Raw genomic sequence first — 24,633 nt, forward strand, 5'->3', positions numbered from 1 at the left:
TTAGTTTGCCTGTGTCCCATTGACAGGGCCATCAGAGCGACAGGAGACCCACTGCTTGACATAGCTCCGTGGAAAGTCCTCCCCCATCTGCTCAAGAGGGATGGACCCACAGTTGGTCTGACTGTTCTGCTCAAATTCAGAGTCAACTGGACTCCCACAGTCCGAGTCCACAAAGCCACTATCAATAGTGTCCAAATCTACACAGATCATAGGGTAACTGTCACCAGGCCTTGTGATGTGAGGGAAGAAGTCACAGGAGCCTTCACTGTAGGAAACACTTTCACCATCAGGAGAAGGTAGAGAAGCTGCATTTTCCAAATCCCACTGATTAGGCTGCAAACAAAGGGCTTCTAGGATGCTCCCCATGCCTCCTTCCAAAGCCTTTTCTACTTGCTGGTGGGCTGGGACACTTGTACTCCTCAGGTGGTCTGTGGACACAGAGCCTGAAGCAAGTATTTTGTCCTGCGTGCTCAGGTCAGCCAGATGCAAGTCACTGGATATCTTTCTGTCTTCATCATCAACATTAACCTTGGGGTAACCAGTTTCTCTAGCACTACTGTCCTCCTCACTGGTATGCTCATGTCCCCTGTACACACGGTTACAGTTGTACTGGCAGTTACAAGGTGTAAATTCGTCAGCCACAGTCACAGTATCAATGGACAAATGCCCGTATGACCGATCCTGAGTCCCACTGCTGCCATTCGCACTAGACAGCGGGGACTGGCTATCCTGACCTGGGGCAGTCAGGCAAGACACACAGGGTTTGCAAGGCAGATCTTTTCTCAGCTCATGCAGCTCCTCCCGTGAAGTGCTGTTGGAAGGACGCATAGTGTAAACTTCTAGGACTTCTGGAAGGACCATTCCCCATTCAAAGAAATCGAAGGTCGTTTTCTTGTTGGATGCACCGACCCACTTCTGCATAAAAGGATGTACAGGGATTGAGAGAGAGAGACATGTTAGTATCATCAGGTTTGAAGTTCCTCAGAAATGACTAAAGTTCTTATGCTTTTAGAGGCAAGTCAAACTCTAAAATCACTGACTCCTCCAAAATAGCAGGGTATGAGATGCTATTATTACCAGACACAGGCAGCTGCAGGAGAACTGACTCAAGTAATTGAAAATAATTAGCTCTGAGAGGTTTGCTTGGCTTTGCAGTTTTCTCTGTGCTGCAAAGAATGCCACTGCCCATAGAATCATCACAGAATCATAGAATGCTTTGGGTTGGAAGGGACCTTTAGAGGTCATCTAGCCCAACCCCCCTGCAGTGAGCAGGGACAGCTTTAACCAGATCAAGGTGCTCAGAGCCTCATCCAACCTGACCTGGAATGTTGCCAGGGATGGGGACTCTACCACCTCTCTGGGCAACCTGTTCCAGTGCTTGACCACCCTCATTGTAAAAAATTTCTTTCTTACGCCTAGTCTAAATCTATTCTTCTTTAGTTTAAATCCATTACTCCTTGTCCTGTCACAACAGGCCTTGTTAAAAAGATTCTCCCCATCTTTCCTGTAGGCCCCCTTTAAGTACTGGAAGGTCGCAATAAGGTCTTCTCGCAGCCTTCTCTTCTCCAGGCTGAGCAACCCCAACTCTCTCAGCCTGGCCTCATAGGAGAGGTGCTCCAGCCCTCGGATCATTTTTGTGCTCTCCTCTGGACCCGCTCCAACAGGTCCATGTCCTTCTTGTGCTGAGGGCCCCAGAGCTGGACGCAGTGCTCCAGGTGGGGTCTCACCAGAGCAGAGCAGAGGGGCAGAATCCCCTCCCTCGACCTGCTGGCCACGCTTCTTTTGATGCGGCCCAGGATACGGTTGGCTTTCTGGGCTGCAAGCGCACATTGCGGGCTCACGTCCAGCTTTTCATCCCCCAGTACGCCCAAGTCCTTCCCCGCAGGGCTGCTCTCAATCTCTTCATCCCCCAACCCGTACTGATACCGGGGGTTGCCCCGTCCCAGGTGCAGGACCTTGCATTTGGCCTTGTTGAACCTCATGAGGTTCACAGAGGCCCACCTCTCCAGCTTGTCCAGGTCCCTTTGGATGACATCTCATCCTTCTGGCGTGTCAACAGCACCACTCAGCTTGGTGTTGTCTGCAAATTTGCTGAGGGTGCACTCGATCCCACTGTCTATGTCATTGATGAAGATATTTAATAGCACCGGTCCCAGTACGGACCCCTGAGGGACCCCACTTGTCACTGGTCTCCATGTAGACATCAAGCCACTGACCACGACCCTCTGGATGTGACCATCCAACCAATTCCCTATCCACCGAACAGTCCACCCATCAAACCCATATCTCTCCAATTTAGAGAGAAGGATGTTGTGGGGGACTGTTGAACGCTTTACAGAAATCCAAGCAGCAATCCATAGCAGCAGTTCTTCATGCATCAGCCAGAGGTTCCCTTCCAAGCCACCAAGTCTCCCCTGCCCTCTTGTCCTGGACACTGCTTCTCCCCCTATGTGCTGCATCTGCACCCAACACACATACAGCCTTGCTCTGTCACTTCCCTCACCTCAGTTCCCTGGGAAGGGGGTCAGGGCAAGGCTTCTCCCAATCTTCTGTATGCAACCACACCCCAGACCAGCCTTTTTTCTCAGTGACAAGGAAGAAGCCGGAGTAGGCAGGGGATGGGGACCTCAAAGAGCTGTAGCCACTGCCTGCTGCAGATAACTTACTCCAGCGATTAGGGAGCACCACACATTGAATTTTGCCCTTCTGTATCACCATTAGTATTACATTCTGCCCTGTGCTATGCATTATCTCTAGATCACGAGCCCCTTGCATTAAGTCACATCTGGGAGTAAAGGCACCTCTGGGTTTCTCTGATCTAAGAACAAAGTAAAAGTTTCTGTTCTTTTTGAAGAAGTCACCGAATCAGACACCCAGATCACAGCAAACATTAGGCATGTGCCACTAATGAACATCAGTGAGTCCTACAAGAGGATTCTGCAGTCCAGAGGCTGGGCACAGCACAGACTCAAGACTTGGTTCTACTCCCTGACACTTGCCTAACGGCTGAGCTGTGTCAAGGCTCTTCTAGGTACACCACTTTCTGCTCTGTATAAAATAGGCAACAACGCTGAGCTCCATAAACACTGTGAAGGCTTCTGACAGAGTGCTGCATGAGAGCTGGGTGTTGCCATAGCTGTCAGACTGCCTTAATCGTTATCAGCCTCCTCTCTCAAACTGCACTCAGTGTTAACTAAACATGAGCAAAGTATTTGGGAAGAGAACAGCTTGACACAGCTTATTACCCTCTGACACAGAGTATGGAAAAAAATCTTCATTACCGCACGAAGCACCAAGTGTGTTTTAATTTCTTTCTAACCTAAGCTCCAAGGAGCTTATTATTAAAGCTGTAATGGACAGAAAGGCACCTAAGGTGCAAAAGGCTATTTGAAGAAACAGCAAGAAATCCCTTTCTTAGAATTGAGCAGGCAGAATATTTCCTATTCCTTCTTGACAGTTCTTTGCACATTCCTGCCCAACGTGAATCTAAGGACCCATGTACACACAAGAGTAAACATCCTAACTTTTCTTCTAACATTATCGCTGCTTCCTACCCAATCCAGGACTGTTGTCCGCAAAGCATTACTATTGTAGTTTGTTGATCATTATTCACAGACATAACCTAAGCACTTGCTTTGATGCAGGCAGGATGCAGTTGAATGAGCCCTATATTAATTGGTTTCTTGCCAGCCAAAAATGACAAGTCCTTTCACATATTAGTGATGCCACCACATCCTCTTGACACCCCCTGCCTGTGCATCTTGTGCTGTGGTTGTGTGGGCAACAACTGCTTTAACCTGCAAATTTATTAAGAAGTAACTCAGCCTTAGCAACTGAGGCTCATTCCCTTCTCAGCAGCACTGAACGGCCTAGCTAGAAACTAGTAAGAGTGTAGTTCCCACAGAACAGAACCCCATGGCTTCACCCCGAGAGGAGCGTGGCTCTTGGTATGCAGGGTGCTTTCACTTCCACTGTGAGCGCTAGCCTGTGACTCGGGAATTCCTGCACTGAGTCCACCTGGTCCTGGTTCCTTTCCCTGAGAGCAACCAGTGCCACCTGCCTCACAAGAGGACGCAAGTACCCCTCTGGTGCAGACATGGGAAGCCATAATAGGGCTGAAAGAGGAAGGCAGGAAGGAAGCGAGACAGTCACTGCAGGCTTCAGCTTGAATGGCACCCATCCAAGACTACTTGCTTAACCTAATTGCAAACATCAGCCATACAACAGTGGAAAGTACATGAAGGTCATTAGGGCCCAGCTGGTGTCCCTCTCCCAGAGGGTCTAAGAAAAAGAAGAAACAAAAAGCAGACACTGAAGTGTCTCTGACCAGTGCTGCTGTAATAACATTAACTTATTCATAAATAGGCAGTGATGTCCACACTCACATGCCAGCACTTTTACAGTTTGATAATGGCATTGTGAGTTGCTCTTCAGTTTAATATAACCATTATTTATGGATGCTCGATGTTCTTTTACTTTTGTATCCTCAGAATTCCAGCAAACTCTGCAGTCTTTGCAAACCATTTCATCACATGGGCAAGTTTGGCTGGTGTTAAATGAGAATTTGGGAGGGCTAGGCAAAGTTACTCAAAGACACTTCCTTCATAGGGAGGCAGCTGCACTGTACTATCACACAGCAGTTATTTGCCCCCAAAGCTGTAGCCATCTTTTCAGGATGATATGCATAGCTATTTGTCTGTACGAGTGGCTCTTCAGAGAGAACTACAAGGCTTAAATGTTGAGCTCATGTCACTACAGAGGCTGGAGCGGGAGATCTGGCTCTACAATGAAGTCTGCTTGCTCCATGGCCTTGATGGCAGCATGGGACTGGAGCTTTGGAAAAATCCCAGTTACTGTCCTGGTATCCCTTTGTCCACTCCCTTCAGGTTCCCAGGCTTCACAGATCACATATGAGCTCAGCTCACCCACCAAGACAGCACCTACAGGGAATAAGCAGCACAGATGTGACAGAGGCCTTCGTGGCACAGAACAGACACTGGAGAGCTCTGGGCCTCATATCTGGAGTCTTTTGGCATTCCCTTGAGACAGACTCCTCCTCCCACTGCCCTAATGAGAATCCCTTGCCCAGAATAGCATGATAGGCCTTTTAGTTTAGCTTTGTCATGTGCTCCATTTGCTTCTGTAGCCCATTTATACCTTGAAATCTCCATTATGCACCAGGTAAAGAGGCTTGAAAAAGGGAGCAGGGTCTGGGATACAAGCCATCTTCTTCCACAAGCTGTAAGAGAAAAGAGAAAGGCTTCAGGATTAAGCGTACATTAGAGATGCAAAGCAAGGCATCTCCAGATCCAATTCAAGCAGCTGAAATCACCTGCCCGGTCTCACAAGTTAGCAAGTGGCTGAGGATGCAAGGATGTCTTGTGCTGTTAGAGCCATCTAATGGCCTTTCTTGCGAGCCTCACAGGAGGTTGGGGCCTCAGTCCTTGCGCACACATCATTCATGTTAAGGAAAGAGGTTCCAATTTTCTCATTCCTGCAAAAGCACCAAGTGCTGGAAATGCATTTTCCCCTCAGGCTGGGCTGGCTTGTGGTCTGCACCTTCAGGCCAGGACCCTGCCCTGTGCACTTCTTCTGTGGCCACGGACTGTGCCAGCCCTGTTGCTGCACCAGCCCAGCCTCTCCTCTGTGGCAGTGTGCACCCCAACCCTCTGCAAGGGCATGCGATGCTCCAAAAAGGAGAGAGGCCTGTGTCAGCTTTGGAAAGGGGCAGGCCAGCCCTGGCTACTGCTCCCATCTGGCAACTGCAGAGCACAGATAGGACCAGGAGAACAGCCCAGGAGGCTGAGTGGCCCCTGCTCAGTCCCCGTGTGCCAGTGTCTTGTCCCAACCAGCTGAACGGCAGCAGAGCCCCAGAGAAAAGCAAGGCACTCTTGGCAGTGCACCAGCTGGAGACCATACTTTGCTGGCCCTCACAGGCCCACAGCTGTGTCCATACGTGGATATACAAGATGCAAAGAAGGCTGCATGTGAACACCCCATCTTTAGCAAGATAGAATAGGAGCATTTACTCCAGCTTCCTGAAGCATTCTTACCTCCTCTGTTTGGCCAGAAAGGTTGTGATTGAGGCAGCGACTGCCACGACAACACCAAACAGCAGCAGCCATCCCATGCCTGCTGTCTGTGTCACTGCTGGAGAAAGAGACAGCGTCATTCAGGCTCACCTTGCATTTCTACCCCGGTCAATAAGCAGGAGATGGTGAGGAAACACCCTCAATTCCCACCCCAGACTTTCTCTTAGGGACACTGAGGCTGTCACCTGGGGCCCAGCACTCCAGACATGAGGTCTGAATAAGGATGCTCAGAGAAGACTGCATCAATGAAGGCAGCCATGTATCAGCTGCCCTATGGCCTGGCTGCACCACAGACCAACAGCCAACATGCTTGGGGCAGGGCAGCTCTGTGCTACAAAGACCCCTGGTGTTTCTGACTCCTCCTGGTTTAGGGACACCTCCACAGATGATCCATAAGTGAAAAAGAGTGCAGCTGGCCAGAGACGTGTGAAGAAAAGGTGTTGACTAGAAGAATGCTTGTTGGCTGCTCTCTGCCTGTGATGGAGAGAAGCACCTTTGAGACTCAGAACTCGGATAACCCTTAGCAAATGGAGCCTGACCCTGCTGCCACATCACCATGTAATACTTCAGTTTGAGCTGCAGATCAGTGAGAGAAGGGAAGCTCAGCACTTGCAGCTGACATTGACCACAGTCATCCTGCCCTCTCTATTTGAACAAAGACTCTCTATTTTCATAGCCTCTGTTCCACCATGACAAGCACCAGTGTACTTCTGTGCATAAGGTACTGCGCACTCCCTGTGGAGTGGGAGTGGTGGCTACCAAACAAAATACCCTTGCCCAGCATTACCAAACATCAGAGTCTAGACACGGAACTTAGCCCTGAGAACAGGCTCCCCTCTCTCCTCAGCTGAAGGCAATACTAACCCCCAGTACCGGAGGCACCTCTACTACCTCTCCCCCATTTCCAAAAGCTGCAAGCAGGACACTGGACATTTGACACTGGAAATGAAGCTAGAGGCTGCACTCCTGCTGTGGCACCCAAACTTACAGCCAACCCCACCAAACCCTCTTCCCATGGGCCATGCTGAAAGGCGGACTTTCCAGCACAGTGAGAAGGTCAATACAGACAGCACGTATCAGCCCAGGCCTGGGGTTCACATACTCAGTGAGCAAGCCAAACATGCCTGTCTTTACTAGACTATTTAGAATTTGTTCTAATAAATTAGATTTGATTAAAGTTCTGGAAGCATTGTCTGCGTTGGACCAACTGGAAGGGCAAGGACAGCTGGCAGTATGTACCGGCAGGCCTGGTTTTCAGCATCAGCAGAGGACTCCATTCACTCCAAAATCCATGGTAGCCAGTGTCTTCTCGGGTTCTGGCTCTCACTTGGAACTCATACTCAGTGTCCGCCTGGAGTTCCCATGGCAGGACCACCAGCGTCCGTTTATCTTCATGGACAGCTTTAGTCTTCTGAGTCTGTGAATGATTAAACACCGAAACACTCAGGGCTGGAGTGACTGCTCCCACCTTACCCTCACTGCTGCACAGTGAGGAACCCTGCAAAGTAATCTCCTCTGCTTTCATGTTGTTTCTGCAGAGACATGCTCTGGCTGGTCAGTAGCTGCATGGGGCCCTGGGGGATCCTTCCATGCAGCACCGCATCAGAAGCAAATGAACTATCAGCCTTCCCCACAGGATCTAGTACTTCTCAAACAGCTTCTGCTTCTCAGTTCTCTTTTTGGTTTTGCCTGTTGTCAGTCCAGGCAAGCAAAGAGGCACCTTTTCTACACCATGAAAACCCTTCTTCCACACCAGCACTCCTGTCCTGGTTGTGCTGGCCTCCTCTTTGCTGGTACATCCTACTTGATGGTAAACCGACATCTCACTTACCTCCCAGGTGTCAGTCCTTCTCTTATAACGCAGCTGATATTCCAGCTCCTCATTCAAAAAGTAGAAAGGAGAGCTCTGGTAGATAGTTTCCCAAGAAATATTGTAACCATCTGAGAACACAGCAGTCAGATTGAACGGAGGCTGCGGTTTGACTGGAAGACAGGATGGTATTACTCTTCATAACATTACTGCAGACAAGAGGTGGCCCAGCATGGTATCAGCAGTGCAGAGCAAGTAGAGAGCAAAATGGCCCTGGCAGGGGTAGGCCCCCCTACACAGGACAACATCCACAACATTCCTGTCCGTCTCTGAACCTCCTCATCACATCACCCAAGGGGCAGGAAAAGATAGCACAAGGGGCCAATACCTCCTGGGAGATGTAAACAGTAGAGCACCTTGTTCTTCTCGTGACACAGAAGGACTCTGTATAGTCAGGGTCGCTCGCATGGTTAGGGAAATACCCCTCAGGGTAACAGAGGCATCAGGAAAAGCTGACGCTAGCAGACACTGCATAAACCCAGTGCAAATCCCTGCGTCAGAAGTGCCTGAAAGGCAAGCTATTGTATTGCCTGCAGGATGTTTTCATATATTAAAAAGCAGTAATGCAAACTCCAGCACTAGTCTGCAGGGTCCATCACTGAGCTACAATGCCTCTGTATGGGGCAATCTAGGAGACATGCAACGCACCACTACCCAATTTACAGTGTGTCAGTGGGGGTAGGGGGCTTTCCTGAAATGTTATAGCATTTGTCAAAGAGATGACACTTCTCATGTAAAGTTTAATTTCAAAAGAATCCAAGTAGAAAAATCCTTTTTCATATGCCCACATGGTACCTGTCTGCCTGGCTAACCACCCCTTTTCTTCACAGTTTGCTGCACAACTCAGAACACACCAGCATTCCACCAAGTCAACTATATGATGGCACCCAGTCTTCCTCTCATGCAGAAGAGATGGTTAGGAATTGCCCCAGAAAGGCGAAGTGCCACCACCATTGTGTCTGGGACACCTTGTGCCACCCACAATAACATCACGTTGGTTCAGGTGTCCACTGCAAGAGCCTTCTGGGACTCCTGTGAGGACATTTGTGGCATTTGCAATTAAAGGAATTCCTCCTGCCCTTTAGGTTCTAGCCAAGAACAAACACTTGCATAGTCTAGGTACAAGACTGGTCTAAGGTAGAAATTTATCACCTACTGCTCCATGGGGAAAAGGAATTTCCCCATGAAAAGGCTGGGGCCAAGCCAGCTCTAAGCTCAGCCTCAAGCATAAATGTTTCTGTAGTTTACAACAGCAACAATAAGAGCACAGCGCTCTGTGTAGATGACTGCACACCAAACACAGCCCCCCACCACTAGCTGCCACACTCACTCCTTGCCCAGACTATCCTAGCAGATAGGCATAAAGTCAGACTGTATTTATCAAATCCACCATTTTTGTACTTACCGTTCTCTGCCATATAAAAGCCTTTAGAAATCACGTGCTGCCCATCAGCCATCTCTGTAACATCCACCTGGACTTTGTTATCTGCCATGAGCACAGTCATGTCCACAGTGCACATGTACTGCGTGTGACTGGTGTTCCTGGAGAATTGCAAGAGATTGCAGGCAGCCACAGTATTTTCTGGATCTTCCTCATTAACCCTAAAACCACCAAAACAAACAGACAAGTCCACATCTACCACATGCTGTAGCTGGACTAATCTGTTGCTGAACCACCAGGCATAGAAATTAATAAGAAAAAAAAGAGGCAGCATGTTCAAATAAAAATTTATCTTTGAACTTTGACAGATTCTACCCACCCCGCCCCCCCTTCTATTTGCTCAGCTGAGCATCTTTGAGATAAGTAGGCAAGCAATGCTGAAGTGTTTGTGGAAAGGACAGGTGCTCATGAGGGCTGCACAGCCCAGGACTGCACCCACTTCCTTGCTGGGGCAGAACAGCAGCCATACTGGGCTTGGACAAGCTGCGTGAACCCTGCCAGGGCACACAAGTGAAAGTCCATTGTTAACAGCAGCAAAGGGCAAGGTATTCCCAGGGCAGGAGAGAAAACAATGCCAAGGAAGCCAAATTCAGTGTAGCAGTCAGTGGCAAGCAGCGCAGTCAGTGAACACAGGAACCAGGGATCCTTTGCTAGGGGAGGAGCCAGTTGGTAACTGGAGTGTGAAGTACCAAGCAAAAACCAGCACAGCAGCAAGAGCAAGAATTCTACCTAACAAAGAGGACAGAAGGACACCACTGTGCTATGACCATGCTAGAAGTTCCTGCTGGCTGCACTTTGCTCATCCTACTGAGACGTACCATGTTGCAGTGAGGTTATACGAACTGGCACCCAAGTCATTTCTCAGGATACAGGACAGGGTCTGTACATAGTCCACAAAACAAGTGAGGTTTTCACAACACGTAGCTGTAGGTTTGGAAAGAGAAAACACAATATCAACTTGCATGATGAAGCAAGCAGAACTTGATATCAACACACACAGTCCTCAGGGCTCCCACTAAATCTGAAGGGAACAGACCACTCTGTGCCAGCCCCCCAAAAGTCTCCAGTCTTGGAGCATAAGATGTATTCCATCTCTACAGGGAGGCAAGTCATTGACAGCAAGGTAAGTGTCAACAACAACAAAAACTATTAAAAATGCTGTAGGAGCAAATGGCATGCCAAAATTCCAGGAAATGCCCAAATCGTGACTGAATTTTCAAACTTATCTCTGTCCTCTCTTATACAGTCACTACAGCAGAGTCACATTATTATTTCTGCAGGAGTGCTAACTTATGCAGCACACAAAAGAGGCACGATAACCCAATCAGAAACAGTAGCATATTCAAACATTTTAATGATACCACTTCTTAAATTGAGAACTGTTCTTTGCTAGTCTGGTTTTTGTTTTGACATCTACATGGCACTTAGCACATTTTTAAAAAATTAGTATTTTAGCAATTCTTTCTTGACCATTCTCTCTGCTTACTATTTTCTACAGCTTGATACCTGCAGCATCGATACTTTTTATGTCCAGCTCCAAAAGCTCAGAGTATGCTTTTCATGGAATTTTGGCAAAAAAAAATATTGGAAATTTGTAGTTACTATGATTTCTGTAAAACATTCTGATACTAAAGTGATAGGCATAATTAATCACTTAAACGGAAATAGACTTCTAAAGAGAACTTGAGAGGCAATTGTAGAATTTAATTAATGGTTGGACTTTATTATCTTAAAGGTCTTTTCCAACCTAAATGATTCTATGATTTACGCTGGTCATTAAGAAAATGAGCTAATTTGAAAGTGGTCACAAAGCAGCATTTATGCTCTTTGATTGTTCTGCAGGGGCCCTGCTCAAGTATCAGTATCCGATACGTACTGTACAAAAGCACTGTTGTTCTATGCATAACACACTTAAGTTATCTCCCTAGATTTCAAGGCAGGGAAGATGGCAGCACAGTGAGAAACGTCTGCATTGGCACGTCCTCTCTTGACAGCACCTTGGGCTGACAAGAGCCACCGCTACTACGCTGGGAATAACTGAGTGAGGAAAGGCCTGTAGGGGATGCAGGATGCCATGCCGGTGCAAACCATGCCTACTACAGTGACTACCATCTCTTACATGTACAGTATCAATCCTTTTTAATGGGAATAAAATTGTCATAATCTAGGGGAAGATCTCAAGGTTGTTACATCCATGCTTAAATCAAGCATGGATCCTCCCCTACCATCAGGGCTGCCCCCAGGCTGATGGGAACTTGTTACTTCACAGCCATCAGGCACCCGAATCCTCAGATACTAACCATATTGCCAGTTCACCTCCCTTTATCCAGGCAAGCAGCAGAATGACAGAGAATCTGCACTCCCTGCTTCCTACCTTCCCTTTGTTGAACATGCTTTGTGTTCAGAAGACTTGTTTGCATAAGATGAAAGCAGGCCTACATGATATGCTCAACAACCACAATGCCTGATTTTACAGTTAAAGAGAATGCTGTATGCAGAGAACAATCAACATGGAATGCAGGCAATGTGTGCATTGATGGACCAGAAACATCTGTTCCACCCTCCAGATCAAACAGTCCTCACAAACAAGGTGTGTCTGCATTTACCATCACAATGCACAGCAGGCATGTTCAGTAGAGGGTGCAGCCTAATTCTAGACCAGGTCAAAAGAAAAGGAAGTCCAACTTTTCCCACTGACTGCGCTCATCACAAAAGTTTCTTCCTAGTCCTGTTGCATCAGAGCACACGCTGCTCTCCCTTCACGAGCTCTGGGCAGCACTCAGATTTGTGTACAAGACACCCCCCACCCCCCCGCCCCATCCCCCCAAAGAGTCAGGATGGCAACAGAAGAAATTTGGGGATGCTTGCAACAGACTGGCCCCAAGGGTGTACATATGCTTTATTAAACTGTAAGTAATTCAAAGTATGTGGTTGTCACTTTGTTTCATTTTGACTTTTTCATTTCACACCGACTTCAGAATTTTGTTCCAAAATTTTCATTAAGTTTTAACTTTTCATTTTAAGCCCTTAGTAGGCTCTTCTGAGGGCCCTGGTACAAGCACTGTTTGCTCCAGAGTCCTGAACAACATAGTTTTTCTCCCTTAGCCTAGCTTTACTCTCCTACAAAAACAGGGTTATAAACCCCTTGCTTTCCTTTAGAGACAGTAGCAAGTATTAATAAGCATTGCTAATTAGCATTCTTCTATACTATTATGTTAATCAGTCAAATGGAGTACTATTCCTAGGTAGCTGGTAAGTTGCAAGTGTATCTTTGGGCAAGAATCTGTTAACGAAATTAAGAAGGGGACAGCTTTTTACTGGGAAGGGAATAATTAAGTGTCCTAAACCCAGTTAGATCTAGGACGAGTTGTCCATCCTTGGCAACTTCAGAAGCAAAAATCAAATACTTTTAAGATCTGGTTTGGTCCAAACTGAAATTAGTAAAGGGGTAACTCCCTGGCTTGTGTTACACAAAATTCAGACCAGGCATCACAATGGTCCTGTATGGTGGGAAGATATAACTCTGAATTAATCTTTTCTGTTAATTTAGGTTTGGAGCAGGTGCAATGCTCTGCGTAGAAGCCGCATGTAAAATGCTAAACTTGCACCTGTTCCCTGCAGACACTGTTGCTGCCTTTTTCTGTCCAGCTGACTTGTTCAGAAAGTCAGCTCTGAGTCAGCTGAAGCTTGCATGGCGGGTAGGAACAAGCAAGAAAGGGGGAGTGACTGCACAGGGCAGTCCTGAGCAAAGGGACTCAGACCAGGACAGGTTCACTCCACTGTCCCTGGCTGGCCTGCCAACTGCAGCCATAAACACTGGGGATATCCTGGTCTCAGCCACCAGAACCTTTCCTATGACAAAGGGGTTTTTTTCAGGGAAATCCTACTCTAATGTCAGCAGGAGACATTTCAATGCCAGGCAGGCACTACTCCTGCACTCTCCCCACTGGTGCTGCTCCCTGGAGTGGTATGCAGTCTGGCTGAGCTCTGCCCAGATATGCACCTTCTTGCGTCCGTCCTCCACTGCCCGAGGAACCTCTTCCATAACTCGTTATTCCATGGAACCTTCTCCCCCAGTACCCTATCTTGTGCTTGCTGTCCCATGGCAACCTTGTGCCATGCACATCTCAGCACAGCCCGTGTCAATGGCCACCAAGACAAATCCTGTGGGTGTACAGCCCGGAAGAGATATCTGGGAACTTACTGTACTGGAATAAAAGGAAGAAGGAAATACTCTGGAGCCACAGTTTGTTCCTCATGTTGGTTCTGACTGGATGTCCTGGAAAAAACAAAACAACCCCCAAAAAACCAAACAAGCAATTAAAAGTTCAGCTCAGCCATCTACTCATATGTTGAAGGTTGAGGTGGAATTAATCTTTCTTTCATTTAAATGTCTAAGAGTAAAGTGCCTAATTTAGGCAAGTAATCTCAGCTTTCCTGTATGTATCTACTCCATGGGCTAAGGGGCGGGGGGGGGGGGGGGGGGGGGGGCACCCAACAACAGCCCTGCCAGCTGGCCATAAACCAGGTCAGTGAAATCTCTGCTCCTTGCCAGCAGCACGTGCACAAGGAAAGCAGCAAAGTGACTGCAGCCTCAGTCTATCCATGCAACAGGAAGGCACTTGGGTTAAGTGCTAACCCATTTTTTTTTTCATCGGTTTCCTGCAACTTGAAATGGCTTGCAACTAAAAGTGACATTGCTGTGGCTTAAACACCTGTACAGTGGATTAGTCAAATAGAGTCTGAATGTCACTGTGGGTCTGTATGAGCAAGGCTTGTAAGAACTCATTGATTTGGCCTATCCATGGTTAAATAAGCACAGAATATTTAATCTAGTTAAGGGACTCCAGGAAGGCAGACCAGACAAAAAAAATAACAGCCTCCCATGTGGCACAGAAGAGAATGATATACAGCACTCACTTCAGGGGAAGGCTGTCCTGATGCAGTTTGGTGAAAAGAACCTACAGGAAAGTCTTCAGAGGAGAGGACAGCAGGATGTTTACAACAATATGAGGAAACAGCATCACATACAAATGACTCCTCAGCCCACAGCCCCTGCTTCAAGATCGGGCCCTCAAGCGACATAACACATTAAGGCTGTGTTTTCACAGTATTTAACATTTACAGAAACACACAGATGTGCGCAGAAAGACGTAAAATGAGCTCCCTGCAGAGTACTGGTTATCGATACCCAGTACAGATTCCAGCACTGTTTTCTGAAGCTGTTCTGAAATGGACTAGGCTGCCTGGGGACAAGACTTTGGAGAAGCAACCTGTATTATTTTTGGGACATACTTCTGTTGGCAGTGAGTTGCAAGGATGCACAGACAGCAGAGAGGGCCCACGTGCCATGCCACAGAGCAGCAACATTGCCAGTGACTGGACACACAGGAGTGTCTCTGCAGAGCCCCAGGGCTCTGCAAAACCCCCTCCCCTAGATTGCACAGAGGCACCTGTGAAAGTGATAGGAGTGAAGACTGGGCAGCAAGCTACAGCCACCAGAAGATACCCAGAGCTCCTGGCAGGGCCTGGTGCAGGTCACAGAATTGTTTGGGTTGGAAGGACGTTTAGAGGTCATCTAGTCCAACCCTCCTGCAATGAGCAGGGACATCTTCAGCTAGATCAGGTTACTCAGAGCCCCATCCAGCCTCCAGGGATGGGGCATCTACCGCCTGTCTGGGCAACCTGTGCCAGTGTTTCGCCACCCTCACCGTAAAAAAATTCTTCTTTATATCTAGTCTAAATCTACCCTCTTTTAGTTTAAAACCATTACCCCTTGTCATATGGCAACAGGCGCTGCTATAAAGTCTGTTCCCATCTCTCTTACAAGCCACCTTTAAATACTGAAAGGCCACAATAAGGTCTCCCCGGAGCCTTCTCTTGTCCAGGCTGAACAACCCCAACTCTCTCAGCCTGGCCTCATAGGAGGGGTGTTCCATCCCTTGGATCATTTTCATGGCCCTCCTCTGGACGCGCTCCAACAGGTCCAGGTCTTTCCTGTGCCAAGGCCTCCTGAGCTGGATGCAAGACCCCAGGTGAGGTCTCACCAGAGCAGAGCAGAAGGCCGGAATCACCTCCCTTTGACCTGCTGGCCACGCTGCTTTTGATGCAGCCCAGGATATGGTTGGAGTTCTGGGCTGTGAGCACACTGTTGGCTCATGTCCAGCTTTTCATCCCCCAGTACGCCCAAGTCCTTCTCTGCAGGGCTGCTCTCTATCCCTTCATCCCCCAGCCTGTATTGATACCAGGGGTTGCCCCAACCCAGATGCAGGACCCAGGTCCTGGGGTGCCTGTGCCTCCCCCACCGCCAGCAGCAAACGCCCAGACAGTCACTCAGCAGAGGGAGTGCCAGTGAGGCCTCTCCCACTTGGGGAACATTTGTGGTGTTTAAAAATTCCCCAAGTTTACTCAAATAATGAAAGCAAAATAAATTTAGCAGCCACCAAAAAGCCCCTGCAGCCCCACGTGAGCTCAGAGACTTGCTCTCAAGGCACCACAGTGTCCACATGAGATCAGCAAGGCTCACTCAGGAGGTGCCACAAACACCTCATGGCTGCAGCACCTCAGCCCTGTGGTGCGAGCAGCCATGCTGCTGCTGCTGCCCCTCCTTTCCTGCCAAACATATCCTGCAGATGAAGCACAGACTCCAGCTCAGCAAGGAGCCCCAGGCACCCTGCCAGTCTCCCTCGTCTGCTGCAAGTGGCAGGACAGAAACTCTTTCCCCACACTCCAGCCCTTCTTTCTGCATCATACATTTCCTTGAGGAAACACCTTTTCTTGACCCCTCTGGTTCCAGTTCTCCAAGTTTTCTCTGTATAATAACTATTGTCATTACCACTACTTCTGGTGGTGCAGTCCCAGATTACCAAGACACAGCCCACTGTCTAATCCCACCTTGCGATCCCAGCCATCCTTCCATTGCTCTTCTCCAAATTCTCATGCCTTTGAAGAAGCACCCTGTTATCCTGCCACCTGAAACCTGCTTACCCAACTTCATGCTAACACTGGCTGCACCATGAAAACGGACACCCTCGAGATGGGCAGCCTCCTGATGCTGATGCAGCACCTGCTCCTGACTTCCGAGCATTGAGGGACCTGTTCCTTGCAGCACATTTAACAGCTGTGCTGAATGATCCAGCCACTGAGGCCTAGAGGTCACTAGCCCTAGAGACATGATACATGCAATTGTCCACTGCCTTTTTAAATCGTCCTTCTCCCTGCAAAATACCTAGAACCTATTGTTGCTGGGCTCAGAATATTCAGGGGTCCCCCATCTTAGGATGCCAACAACCTGCCCAAACGGGCCTGTTGCCACCCTGAGAGAGCACACGGTACCCAGGGCTGCTGCTGTTCTTCCTCGGGCCTTCATGCCCTCTCATGACCGTAACCCAGCACACGCTCTGGACTGCAGGACGGACAAGTGCCATCTGGTACTGAGCCCTGCTGCAGAAGCCCATCTCAGCATCACTTTACTTTGTGACTGTCACGCTCCACAGTCTTGGCCACCCTGTAAGGCCAAGAAAGGCAACTCGCTGCCTCTTCTTCAGCAGAGGAAGGAAGGGTTGGGCCCCCAGAGAGCTCCACAGACCCACTGCTCGTTTCAGAATCCAACTGGCAGTGCCCCCAGTGTTTCACGTTCATGATATTTCTCTAGCTCCCTCATTTTACCCCCATTCCTGCCTAAATGGACAGAGCAACGCAAGGAAAGTCTTTGCTGCGTTTAGCTACTGGACAGTGGTTTCTTTAAAAAAGCCTTCCCTATTTGCCTTCCTCTGCTCAGAGAATAATACCATCAATCCAATGGGACAGGAAGGACTGAACAGGAAAAAGTCAACAAGCCCAAATAGCTCATCAGGAAGATGTCTTAGGGAGATTCAGAGGCTGCCATTACACACTGGAGAGAGTTAAACATACAGGGTTGTAATCTAGCAAGAAGCTTCCTAAATAAGAGCACGCTAGCAGAAATAAGACAGAAAAACAGTAGGATCTGCTAACACAGGTAAAGCAAGGAGACAATACTTCCTCACTTGGGACGCCACCGTCCCATCTCTTACCCTTGCCAGTGCCCACAGATCAGTCCAACACTTACCACCTTCACTTCGTACACAGTTCTTTTACCTCAGTGTGGTGGGGAAGGACTGCTACCTCCGAGAGCACCACAGAAAGTGTCAGTGCTATGTGTGTCTGACCTCCTGGCTGTGCTCCAGGCTGTGATGACAAGATGTGGACATGTGTGCAGAAGAGCTGGGAAAGATGCAGCTCTGCAGCAGTGTCTCTGTGGTCTTTGATGGCTGGAAGACCTCATGGCTTCACAAAGATGTATAGCAGACCCTGTTCTGAAGCTTCCTCCAGTCAGGCCCTCTGCAAGCCTCAATCCCAGCTGATGATTAAGACCCTCGCCTTTCCTACATCACTCCATTTGTTACACCCTTCCCATTTGCTTCCATCTCTCAGCACCTTGCTCATGTGATTGTTCACTTGGAGGGAAGAATAGCAGTGGGCAACAAGCAGAGGCAGGAACTTATTCCCTGTCTGGCATTAGAAGAGTCCTTTCTACCACCTCATTTCAATTTCTCTGAACGTGAAATAGGAACTCGGACAGCTTCATGCATCCTTGAAACCCAGTTACTTAGTTTTTACAAAATGTCAAGCATTGTACAGCTGCTAAGCACCATTGCTGCAAACTCTGTAGCATCCTAGGGAACAGCGTGTGAGAGCACAGCAATAAAGTTGATTAGCCATTCATATAGATGTGCATGTGTAAATGATGCTACAAGGTTCTAATATACCAGAGAATAGGAAATAGGGCCAATACAGACACAGACATTTACAAAGATTGTTTTTGTTAAGGGTCTGGAAATATGGTGCTATAAGCTGCCAAAGATGGATGCAGTGTAAGCTTACAATTTGAAGTGTCTCCAGGAAATGTATGCACTTACAAAACTCCCACCAAAAAAAAAAAAAAAAAAAGCGCCTAATTGAGAATGCAGTTTAAGTAAAATTAAAAAAAACCCTGGTATTTCCAAGCATGAGAAAATAAATGTCATAGCTACACCCAAGTAAAAAAGAGTGGAAGTCTCCTAGTCGATCAGTTATATGCAAAAACCAAGCTGCTTTCTTGAAAAAAATTCGTTATTGGTGTACACTGCCATCTAATCACAAAGCTAAAGCAACAGGGAGACAGGAGGATTCTCTAGCTGTCCAGTAGAGGCCAACAGCAATGACAGCAGGGGCACAACGGCCACATCAGCTATAGGAAAGATTTACAGCAAAGTCACAGTATCAAGCAGTAACAAACTGGCAGCAGGGAAAATTGGTGGAAACATGGACATTACCTTGCCCTGTCCTTTCAGCTGTCCATTTCAACCCTCCAACACTCCCATGGCTGGCCTGGCTAAATCATTACTGTGACTGCAGACACTACACGCGCGCAAGAGCTGGAAAGCAGGTGGATCTCATCAGCACTGAGTAAAAGTAAAGCTTACTTGTACACGACCAAGAGCTATAGCGTATTGGAATACGGTGATAAATGGTGGTTGACGTCACCACTGTATCGGTATTACTGTGCTGATAGAAGGATGTGGTGAGCAGAGGAGGCAATGAATTTGGGTCCAAACACCCACACAGCATTTCTTACTGTATTGCTCTGCTCTCTTACTCTTATGTGAGAAAAAGGTGGGAGAGCAGATAAAAACTGGTAAGCCTCAGATCTAAAAGGTCATAGTGGGGCTGGTGGAGTTAGAGCCCTGCAGCGGGGAGGCATCAGTGTCAAGGCACTAAATGGTTAAGCCTAACTATATAGCACAGTGTGTACCACGTAGGAAACAGCCAAGTACCCTGCACTCTGCTTCCACCTGTCCCCAAAACGGCCCCTGCGACCAGGGCAACAGCGCCAACCCTCAGACCGCAGGCAGGGAGGTGGTCTGGCTCCTGCACAGGTAGAGGGGCTCACCCCAACCCTGATCTCATGCCTGCAGCCTGTGCCTGGGCTGGGGCTCCGCAGATTGCAAGGCTGACACTGAGGGAGGGTAGGTCAACTCACCTCCATGTACCTTAAAAGGGGCTGCAAGGAGTAAAATGCATGCTCCTTGTGTTCTTGGGCAAGAGGGAAAGGAGCAGCACTGTGGAGGGGACTTGGCACACACAGCATAGTGTGGTAGGAGGATAAAGAACAAGGAGCTGGAATAACCCGAGGAGACCGCAGCAGTGAAGCGGGCACAAAGCAGCTGGGTGCAGTGTGAGCAGGCTCTATGTTCAGCCCCAAGACGTGCTGAGCTGAAGAGCCCACCACCCCTACTGCACCCACCACACAGCGAGAGCAGACGCAGAGCCTTGGCATAGCACAGCACAACCCAGCCAGCCAGCAGCGGCCAGCTCTTACCCAGACCTCGGGGCTCCTCAGATAGCTATAAGGGAAATTACAGATATGGGAGAGCCATGGCTGCTCAGTCTAAGTACAGGACATTTTTATAGTAGTTAAGGAACAAAAGAAATCCTGTCCCTCATGTAGGCAAGGACGCAGCAATTGCAGGCCATAGAGGGCATAAGGTTGTCAGAAGATGCTCAAGACTGAAAGTCCCAGCTCCACGTTCAGCAGCGGCAGCTGTCTCTCTCTCATGTACTGATAAGATGTTTGAAAAATAATCAGGAGCTTACTGCTTCCAGCACACGTTACATCTGTTTGAAAGGGAGAAATCCAGACTTAAAAGACTGCTGATCCCAGTCTGGAGCAATGAATACACAGCCATGGGAAAACAACTAATAACAGTGCAAAAGAGAGCAGCTCTGATTTCTGTGCCGATATATAGGCAGGAACAAGGCGAGGTGTCACTATGTCAGGGGATGTTCCCAGGTGTAAGAGTGTTAACAACATGACAGAGTTTTTATAAAAGGAAGTAGGGTATTCTGGGCCATAACGCAGGCCAGCAGGTCTAAAGCAAAACTATTAGAAAAGCTAACATGGGATTCAGTTAATATACAACAAAAGGATAATAATACAGAAAACTGCAGCCTAAGCAGTTATACAGAAAATATTAAGTGCAACAAGTGGTTTTTTCCATTTTTAATGAGTTAAGTTTGAGAAAAACAAGCATTTAGGTGCAATACGTTTCAATTTATAAAGCAGTTGGTCTTAGAGTACCACCAGTATTCTTGTTTTAAAAAATTAGCTCTGTAATATCAAGTGCATATTATTGCATGTTTTAAAAGCAGCATGGCATGTGTCTGCCAGACTATCACTCTTTGGACTGATCACACATGCTGCCCCCTCCCTCCTTCCTCTGCACAAATAATGGTGCTAGCACACCTTGGAGAGTCCTGTATAACCGCAGAGCAAAAGCTGCACCACTGTCCTGGTCTGCTATCCTCACAAGAGGAGAACATTACCAACTGCCTGGGAAACATCCAGCCTAGCTGCTCAGCCTAATTGACCCTGTGCTATCCCGCACTGCACCCAACAGTGACAATCTCCACAACCCATAGGCAGTATCAGCTGAGACAAGTCTGTTCTAGAAGCTTGGGCCTAACACCACACCTGTAAGCGATCCACAAAGCATACAGAAGGAAGAGCTGGTCTCTCACAGAGATTCTGCTCCAAACACGATGAGGAATAGCTGTTGGGCTAAGTAACAGGATCTTCTCCATGCACATTATAACAGTACACAACCAGCACACGGGCCAGCCCAGTTACCAGCAATGACCTGGCAAGCATGGTCAAGAGCCACCTGCCCCTGCCTGAATGGTCCAAAACATCTGGTTTTTTCCAGGGCGAGTCAGGGGCATGGAGGCATTTACTGTACAGAGACAAGGAAAGAGAGGTAGGACTGAAGGTAGGTAACAAGCCCTAGGAGACAGCAGCAGTGGCAGTTGGGACTTCTTTTTTTAAGATAGTTAATTTTAATTTAAGGAAGTTTATCCTTCACTGACTGCCAAAATTCAGATGTGTACAGCTTCCCTTCTGTGATGCTCACTGCTGGTGAAGCATAAAGCCAAGAGAACATTAAGGGCCTGCCAGAGGCCTGGAATAGCTCATAGTGCATGGATGTGTTGAAACTTAATGACCAATTCTCTTCTGTCATCTAGCACTGTGCCTATACGTGTGTGTATGTGCAAGTAAGTGCACATGTGAAACTGTGCAAGTGCTGCAATGTGGAGAGCAATAAGTAGTCTTGCCCCTGCAGAGAAAATGCTTAACATACACCTAGCTCTTCAGTCGCGGGAAGCCCAGCACAGTGTGACCCACCAGATCTCTCCCACTGACCGAGAGGGACTGTATGCACCACATCCAGCCTGGGAAGAGTCATGATGTAGGACACACATGCAGGATCCCTAGAAGCCCTGATACCTGTTGCCACCTGGAGCACAGTCCATAGATACACCTCCTGCATGGAACAAAGCAAGTCAGTGAGCTTCAGCGTGCAGTGACCATCTCCAAGAGCACGCAGCTCTAGAGCTATTCTGTGCTGTGTGGGCACTGGCTCCTCTACACCTGAGGTTGCATGGCACTTCAGGGCAGCTGAATCCAGCCGTATACCTGAATCCAGGTAAAGCACTTTGGCACCTGAAGCACTTTGATTGCCATGGATTTATGTGGATTTGAGATAAGCAGCAACTACTTCCGTCCAGCTGTAATCTCAGCCCAGCCTGCAGGGGCAATATTCACCAAGAAGCAAGTGTGAAGAGCACACCAGGGAAGGCTTGGTAGGTTCTGCTAAAGTTACTGATGTCCCAAAAGCATTTTGCCATGACTAGAAGGGCAACATCTGTATATATTTATCAGCAAGAATAAATACACACAGAGGAAATAACAATCAGAGCGACAATTCCTTTCTCTAGAGGAGAGAATTAGTGACACACAGATATCAAGTTCATGATGTGGGGAAAAAAAACAACCTGCAAACAGTATTACCTCTGTATTTTCTTCCCGTCACAATGGAATTGAAACAATATTCTCAACATTGTCAAAGATACAGACCTGGTATAACTCTAGGGTCGAAGGCACCTTTACTGGCTGATGACATTTAGGAGGAAGATAGTCATACATTACGATAAATAATGAGTAAAAAATGGCAGAAGAACAGCTGAGACATGAGTAACAGTGTTCTACTGGAAGAGAAAGCAATAGAAGAAACCACCTCAAAGCTCAGGAAATGGGGTAAAATATGAATGAGCCAGGCAGAAAGCGGAGGTGTTAGTCAGCAAAGCAGCAGATTGAAAAACAACAAAGCCCCCCAGCTGGCGGCCTGCGAGCTGACACAGGATGCTGCACAGAGGAGGAAGGAGTGCACTGCTTTCCATCTGGGGAACGCTGAGTGCCACCTACAGAGACCCTAGCACCCTGCCTTCCTGCCTCCCTTTTGCCATTGCCTCTTTGTAGCCACCAACATTGGGCTCAGCCTCTTGTTTTCCCCAATACACATCAAGCCTGAGCCCACTCTGCGTGAAGGCTGTAGTAGGAGGACATCACTTTGGCTCCTGCCAGAGGAAAAGGGCTTACCTTCACAGAGCTGTGACTACGTACGTCTTGCTCACACGGAGGGGATCGTGCAGAGGCTTGTATCTTCTCTTAGGAAATCACCAGACACATGCTGGTTAACAGAAACAGGAATGACTGTGCCTGTGAACTCACCCTGACCATCTGGAACAGAAACCTACAGCTCTGCTCAGGCTCAAACCCACCACCCTCATCTGCACCATGCAAAACGTGCCCAGAGCATCTCCCCAGATGCCTCACTGCACCATATACATTCAGCCCACAGGAAAGCATGCTCTCCCCAGTACAGCCTCCACACCACCCTCCTCTGAGAGCCTAGACCTCTTTGGATAGCCCACAGGCAGTACTCTCCCTCCATATATTTGTCAGATCCCTGCCCCACAGCTGGGCTCCTGCAGCTTCATAAACTAAGCATCAGCCTTTCCTCATCTGTTTAGCTGATGTGTCCCATCCTCTCCACTGTCCCCTGTCACAGCCATTCTCTGACCGGTCCCAGGTCACACCTTCTGTGTTTGTGCTTTCAAATAGCAAGGTCAGCAAGTCCATCACACATTCCCACAGTGCTCACCTAAGTCAGCAGTGCTGGCAGAACTCAGTGCTCCTTTCACACAGATTGGCAGAAACTGAGCCATTTAGAGCCAACATCCATCAGCTGGTCCCCAGATCTCTGCTCGCAGGGATGCACCAACACCAGAACTCTGCTGCTGGCATACAGCTATTTGTGGCAAGAGCCTCACCTTGAGCCTCTTGGATCCTTGTTTTACCACAGCTGTCACAAATCAGCATGCCCCACCCCTGCTGCCTGGCCACAAGCTTTTACAGCAGGCCTTCCACACCTGGGGCTGGGTACAGCAATTGAGTGTGCCTTGGACAGCTTCTGGCATGCCTAACAGGGTGAAAAACACACTAGCTGTTTTCAGCCTCTGACTGTGGAAGCGCTTTCAGAGCAAAAGCTCATGGCTCACACTGCGTGCTGCCTCCACGTGGCGAGCAGCGAGCTGCAGGAGATGATCGCATGGCAGACCACAGACTCTAGCAGCATTGCTGACTCCATCCCAAACCCACAGAACATGCAGCCCTAATCCCATTAGTGGCTTCTCATGTCACTGGCAGGGATGTACCATGTCTTTAGGAGAAAAGGCGGGATGGGGGTGCAGGACGGAAAACCAGGCAGTTATGAGAAGCACCTTGCAATATGTGGGGGCATATTAACGACATTGGAGATAAACAGGATTTTCACAGAAACACATTGCTCCAAAGTACCCAATGTTTCCAAAAATTCAAAATACATTTCTGCATAGAGAAGCCAAAAGGCTTTGTGAGACTTTCTTGGGGCAGTCCAAGTTTTGTGAAGCTGTGGCTTTGCTATGATGCTGGTTGGAGCTCACTGTAAGGTGGCAGAAGGCAGGAGCTTGTTTTGTTTGAGGCTAAAAAGGCCAAAACATAGGGTTACTGGCTCCACCAGAGCACAGCGACTAATGCGATTAAATTGTGTCACATCCGTGTATCTGCATCCAAATCAGCATTGGTAAACTTTTACAGTGCTCAGGAGTCTCAAGGTCGTTCCTACAAAACACAGGGGCCGGGGGATTCCATGCTCCGCAGTGGCTTTGGTTGTGGTGTGAGGCTCTTGCGCAAACAAGGAAGCTGCCTGGATCCTCTGGTTGCTGTTCTGTGACCAGCTCTGCGTAGCCTAGTTACCACACCCCTTACCCTGCCACTGTGCATGTGCAGAAGC

General features: G+C 48.3%; 1 protein-coding gene across 1 annotated transcript; it reads right to left on the reverse strand.

The window, feature by feature from the left end:
* IL21R (interleukin 21 receptor) lies at nt 1-23,527 on the reverse strand. The gene is made up of 9 exons (XM_075719106.1): nt 23,464-23,527; nt 13,608-13,682; nt 10,222-10,327; nt 9,368-9,564; nt 7,924-8,075; nt 7,332-7,509; nt 6,054-6,150; nt 5,158-5,239; nt 1-915 (listed from the first exon to the last, which is right to left on the reverse strand). Exons 1-9 carry the CDS (start codon nt 23,525-23,527, stop codon nt 1-3), a joined length of 1,866 nt encoding a protein of 621 aa, XP_075575221.1.
* Between the last annotated feature and the right edge of the window lie 1,106 nt (nt 23,528-24,633).

Source organism: Pelecanus crispus, chromosome 11, assembly GCF_030463565.1.
Source record: "Pelecanus crispus isolate bPelCri1 chromosome 11, bPelCri1.pri, whole genome shotgun sequence".
Lineage (NCBI taxonomy): Eukaryota > Metazoa > Chordata > Aves > Pelecaniformes > Pelecanidae > Pelecanus > Pelecanus crispus.

What these genes read in the sequence shown, in the direction of transcription:
- IL21R (XM_075719106.1), bottom strand. Translation starts at nt 23,527, where the DNA reads ATGGCTCAGTTTCTGCCAATCTGTGTGAAAGGAGCACTGAGTTCTGCC. An exon ending in TATAACCTCACTGCAACATG is followed by an intron (nt 9,565 to 10,221) that starts GTACGTCTCAGT and finishes TGGTGGTTTTAG; the next exon opens with GGTTAATGAGGAAGATCCAG. An exon ending in TTTCTGGCCAAACAGAGGAG is followed by an intron (nt 5,240 to 6,053) that starts GTAAGAATGCTT and finishes TTTCTCTTACAG; the next exon opens with CTTGTGGAAGAAGATGGCTT.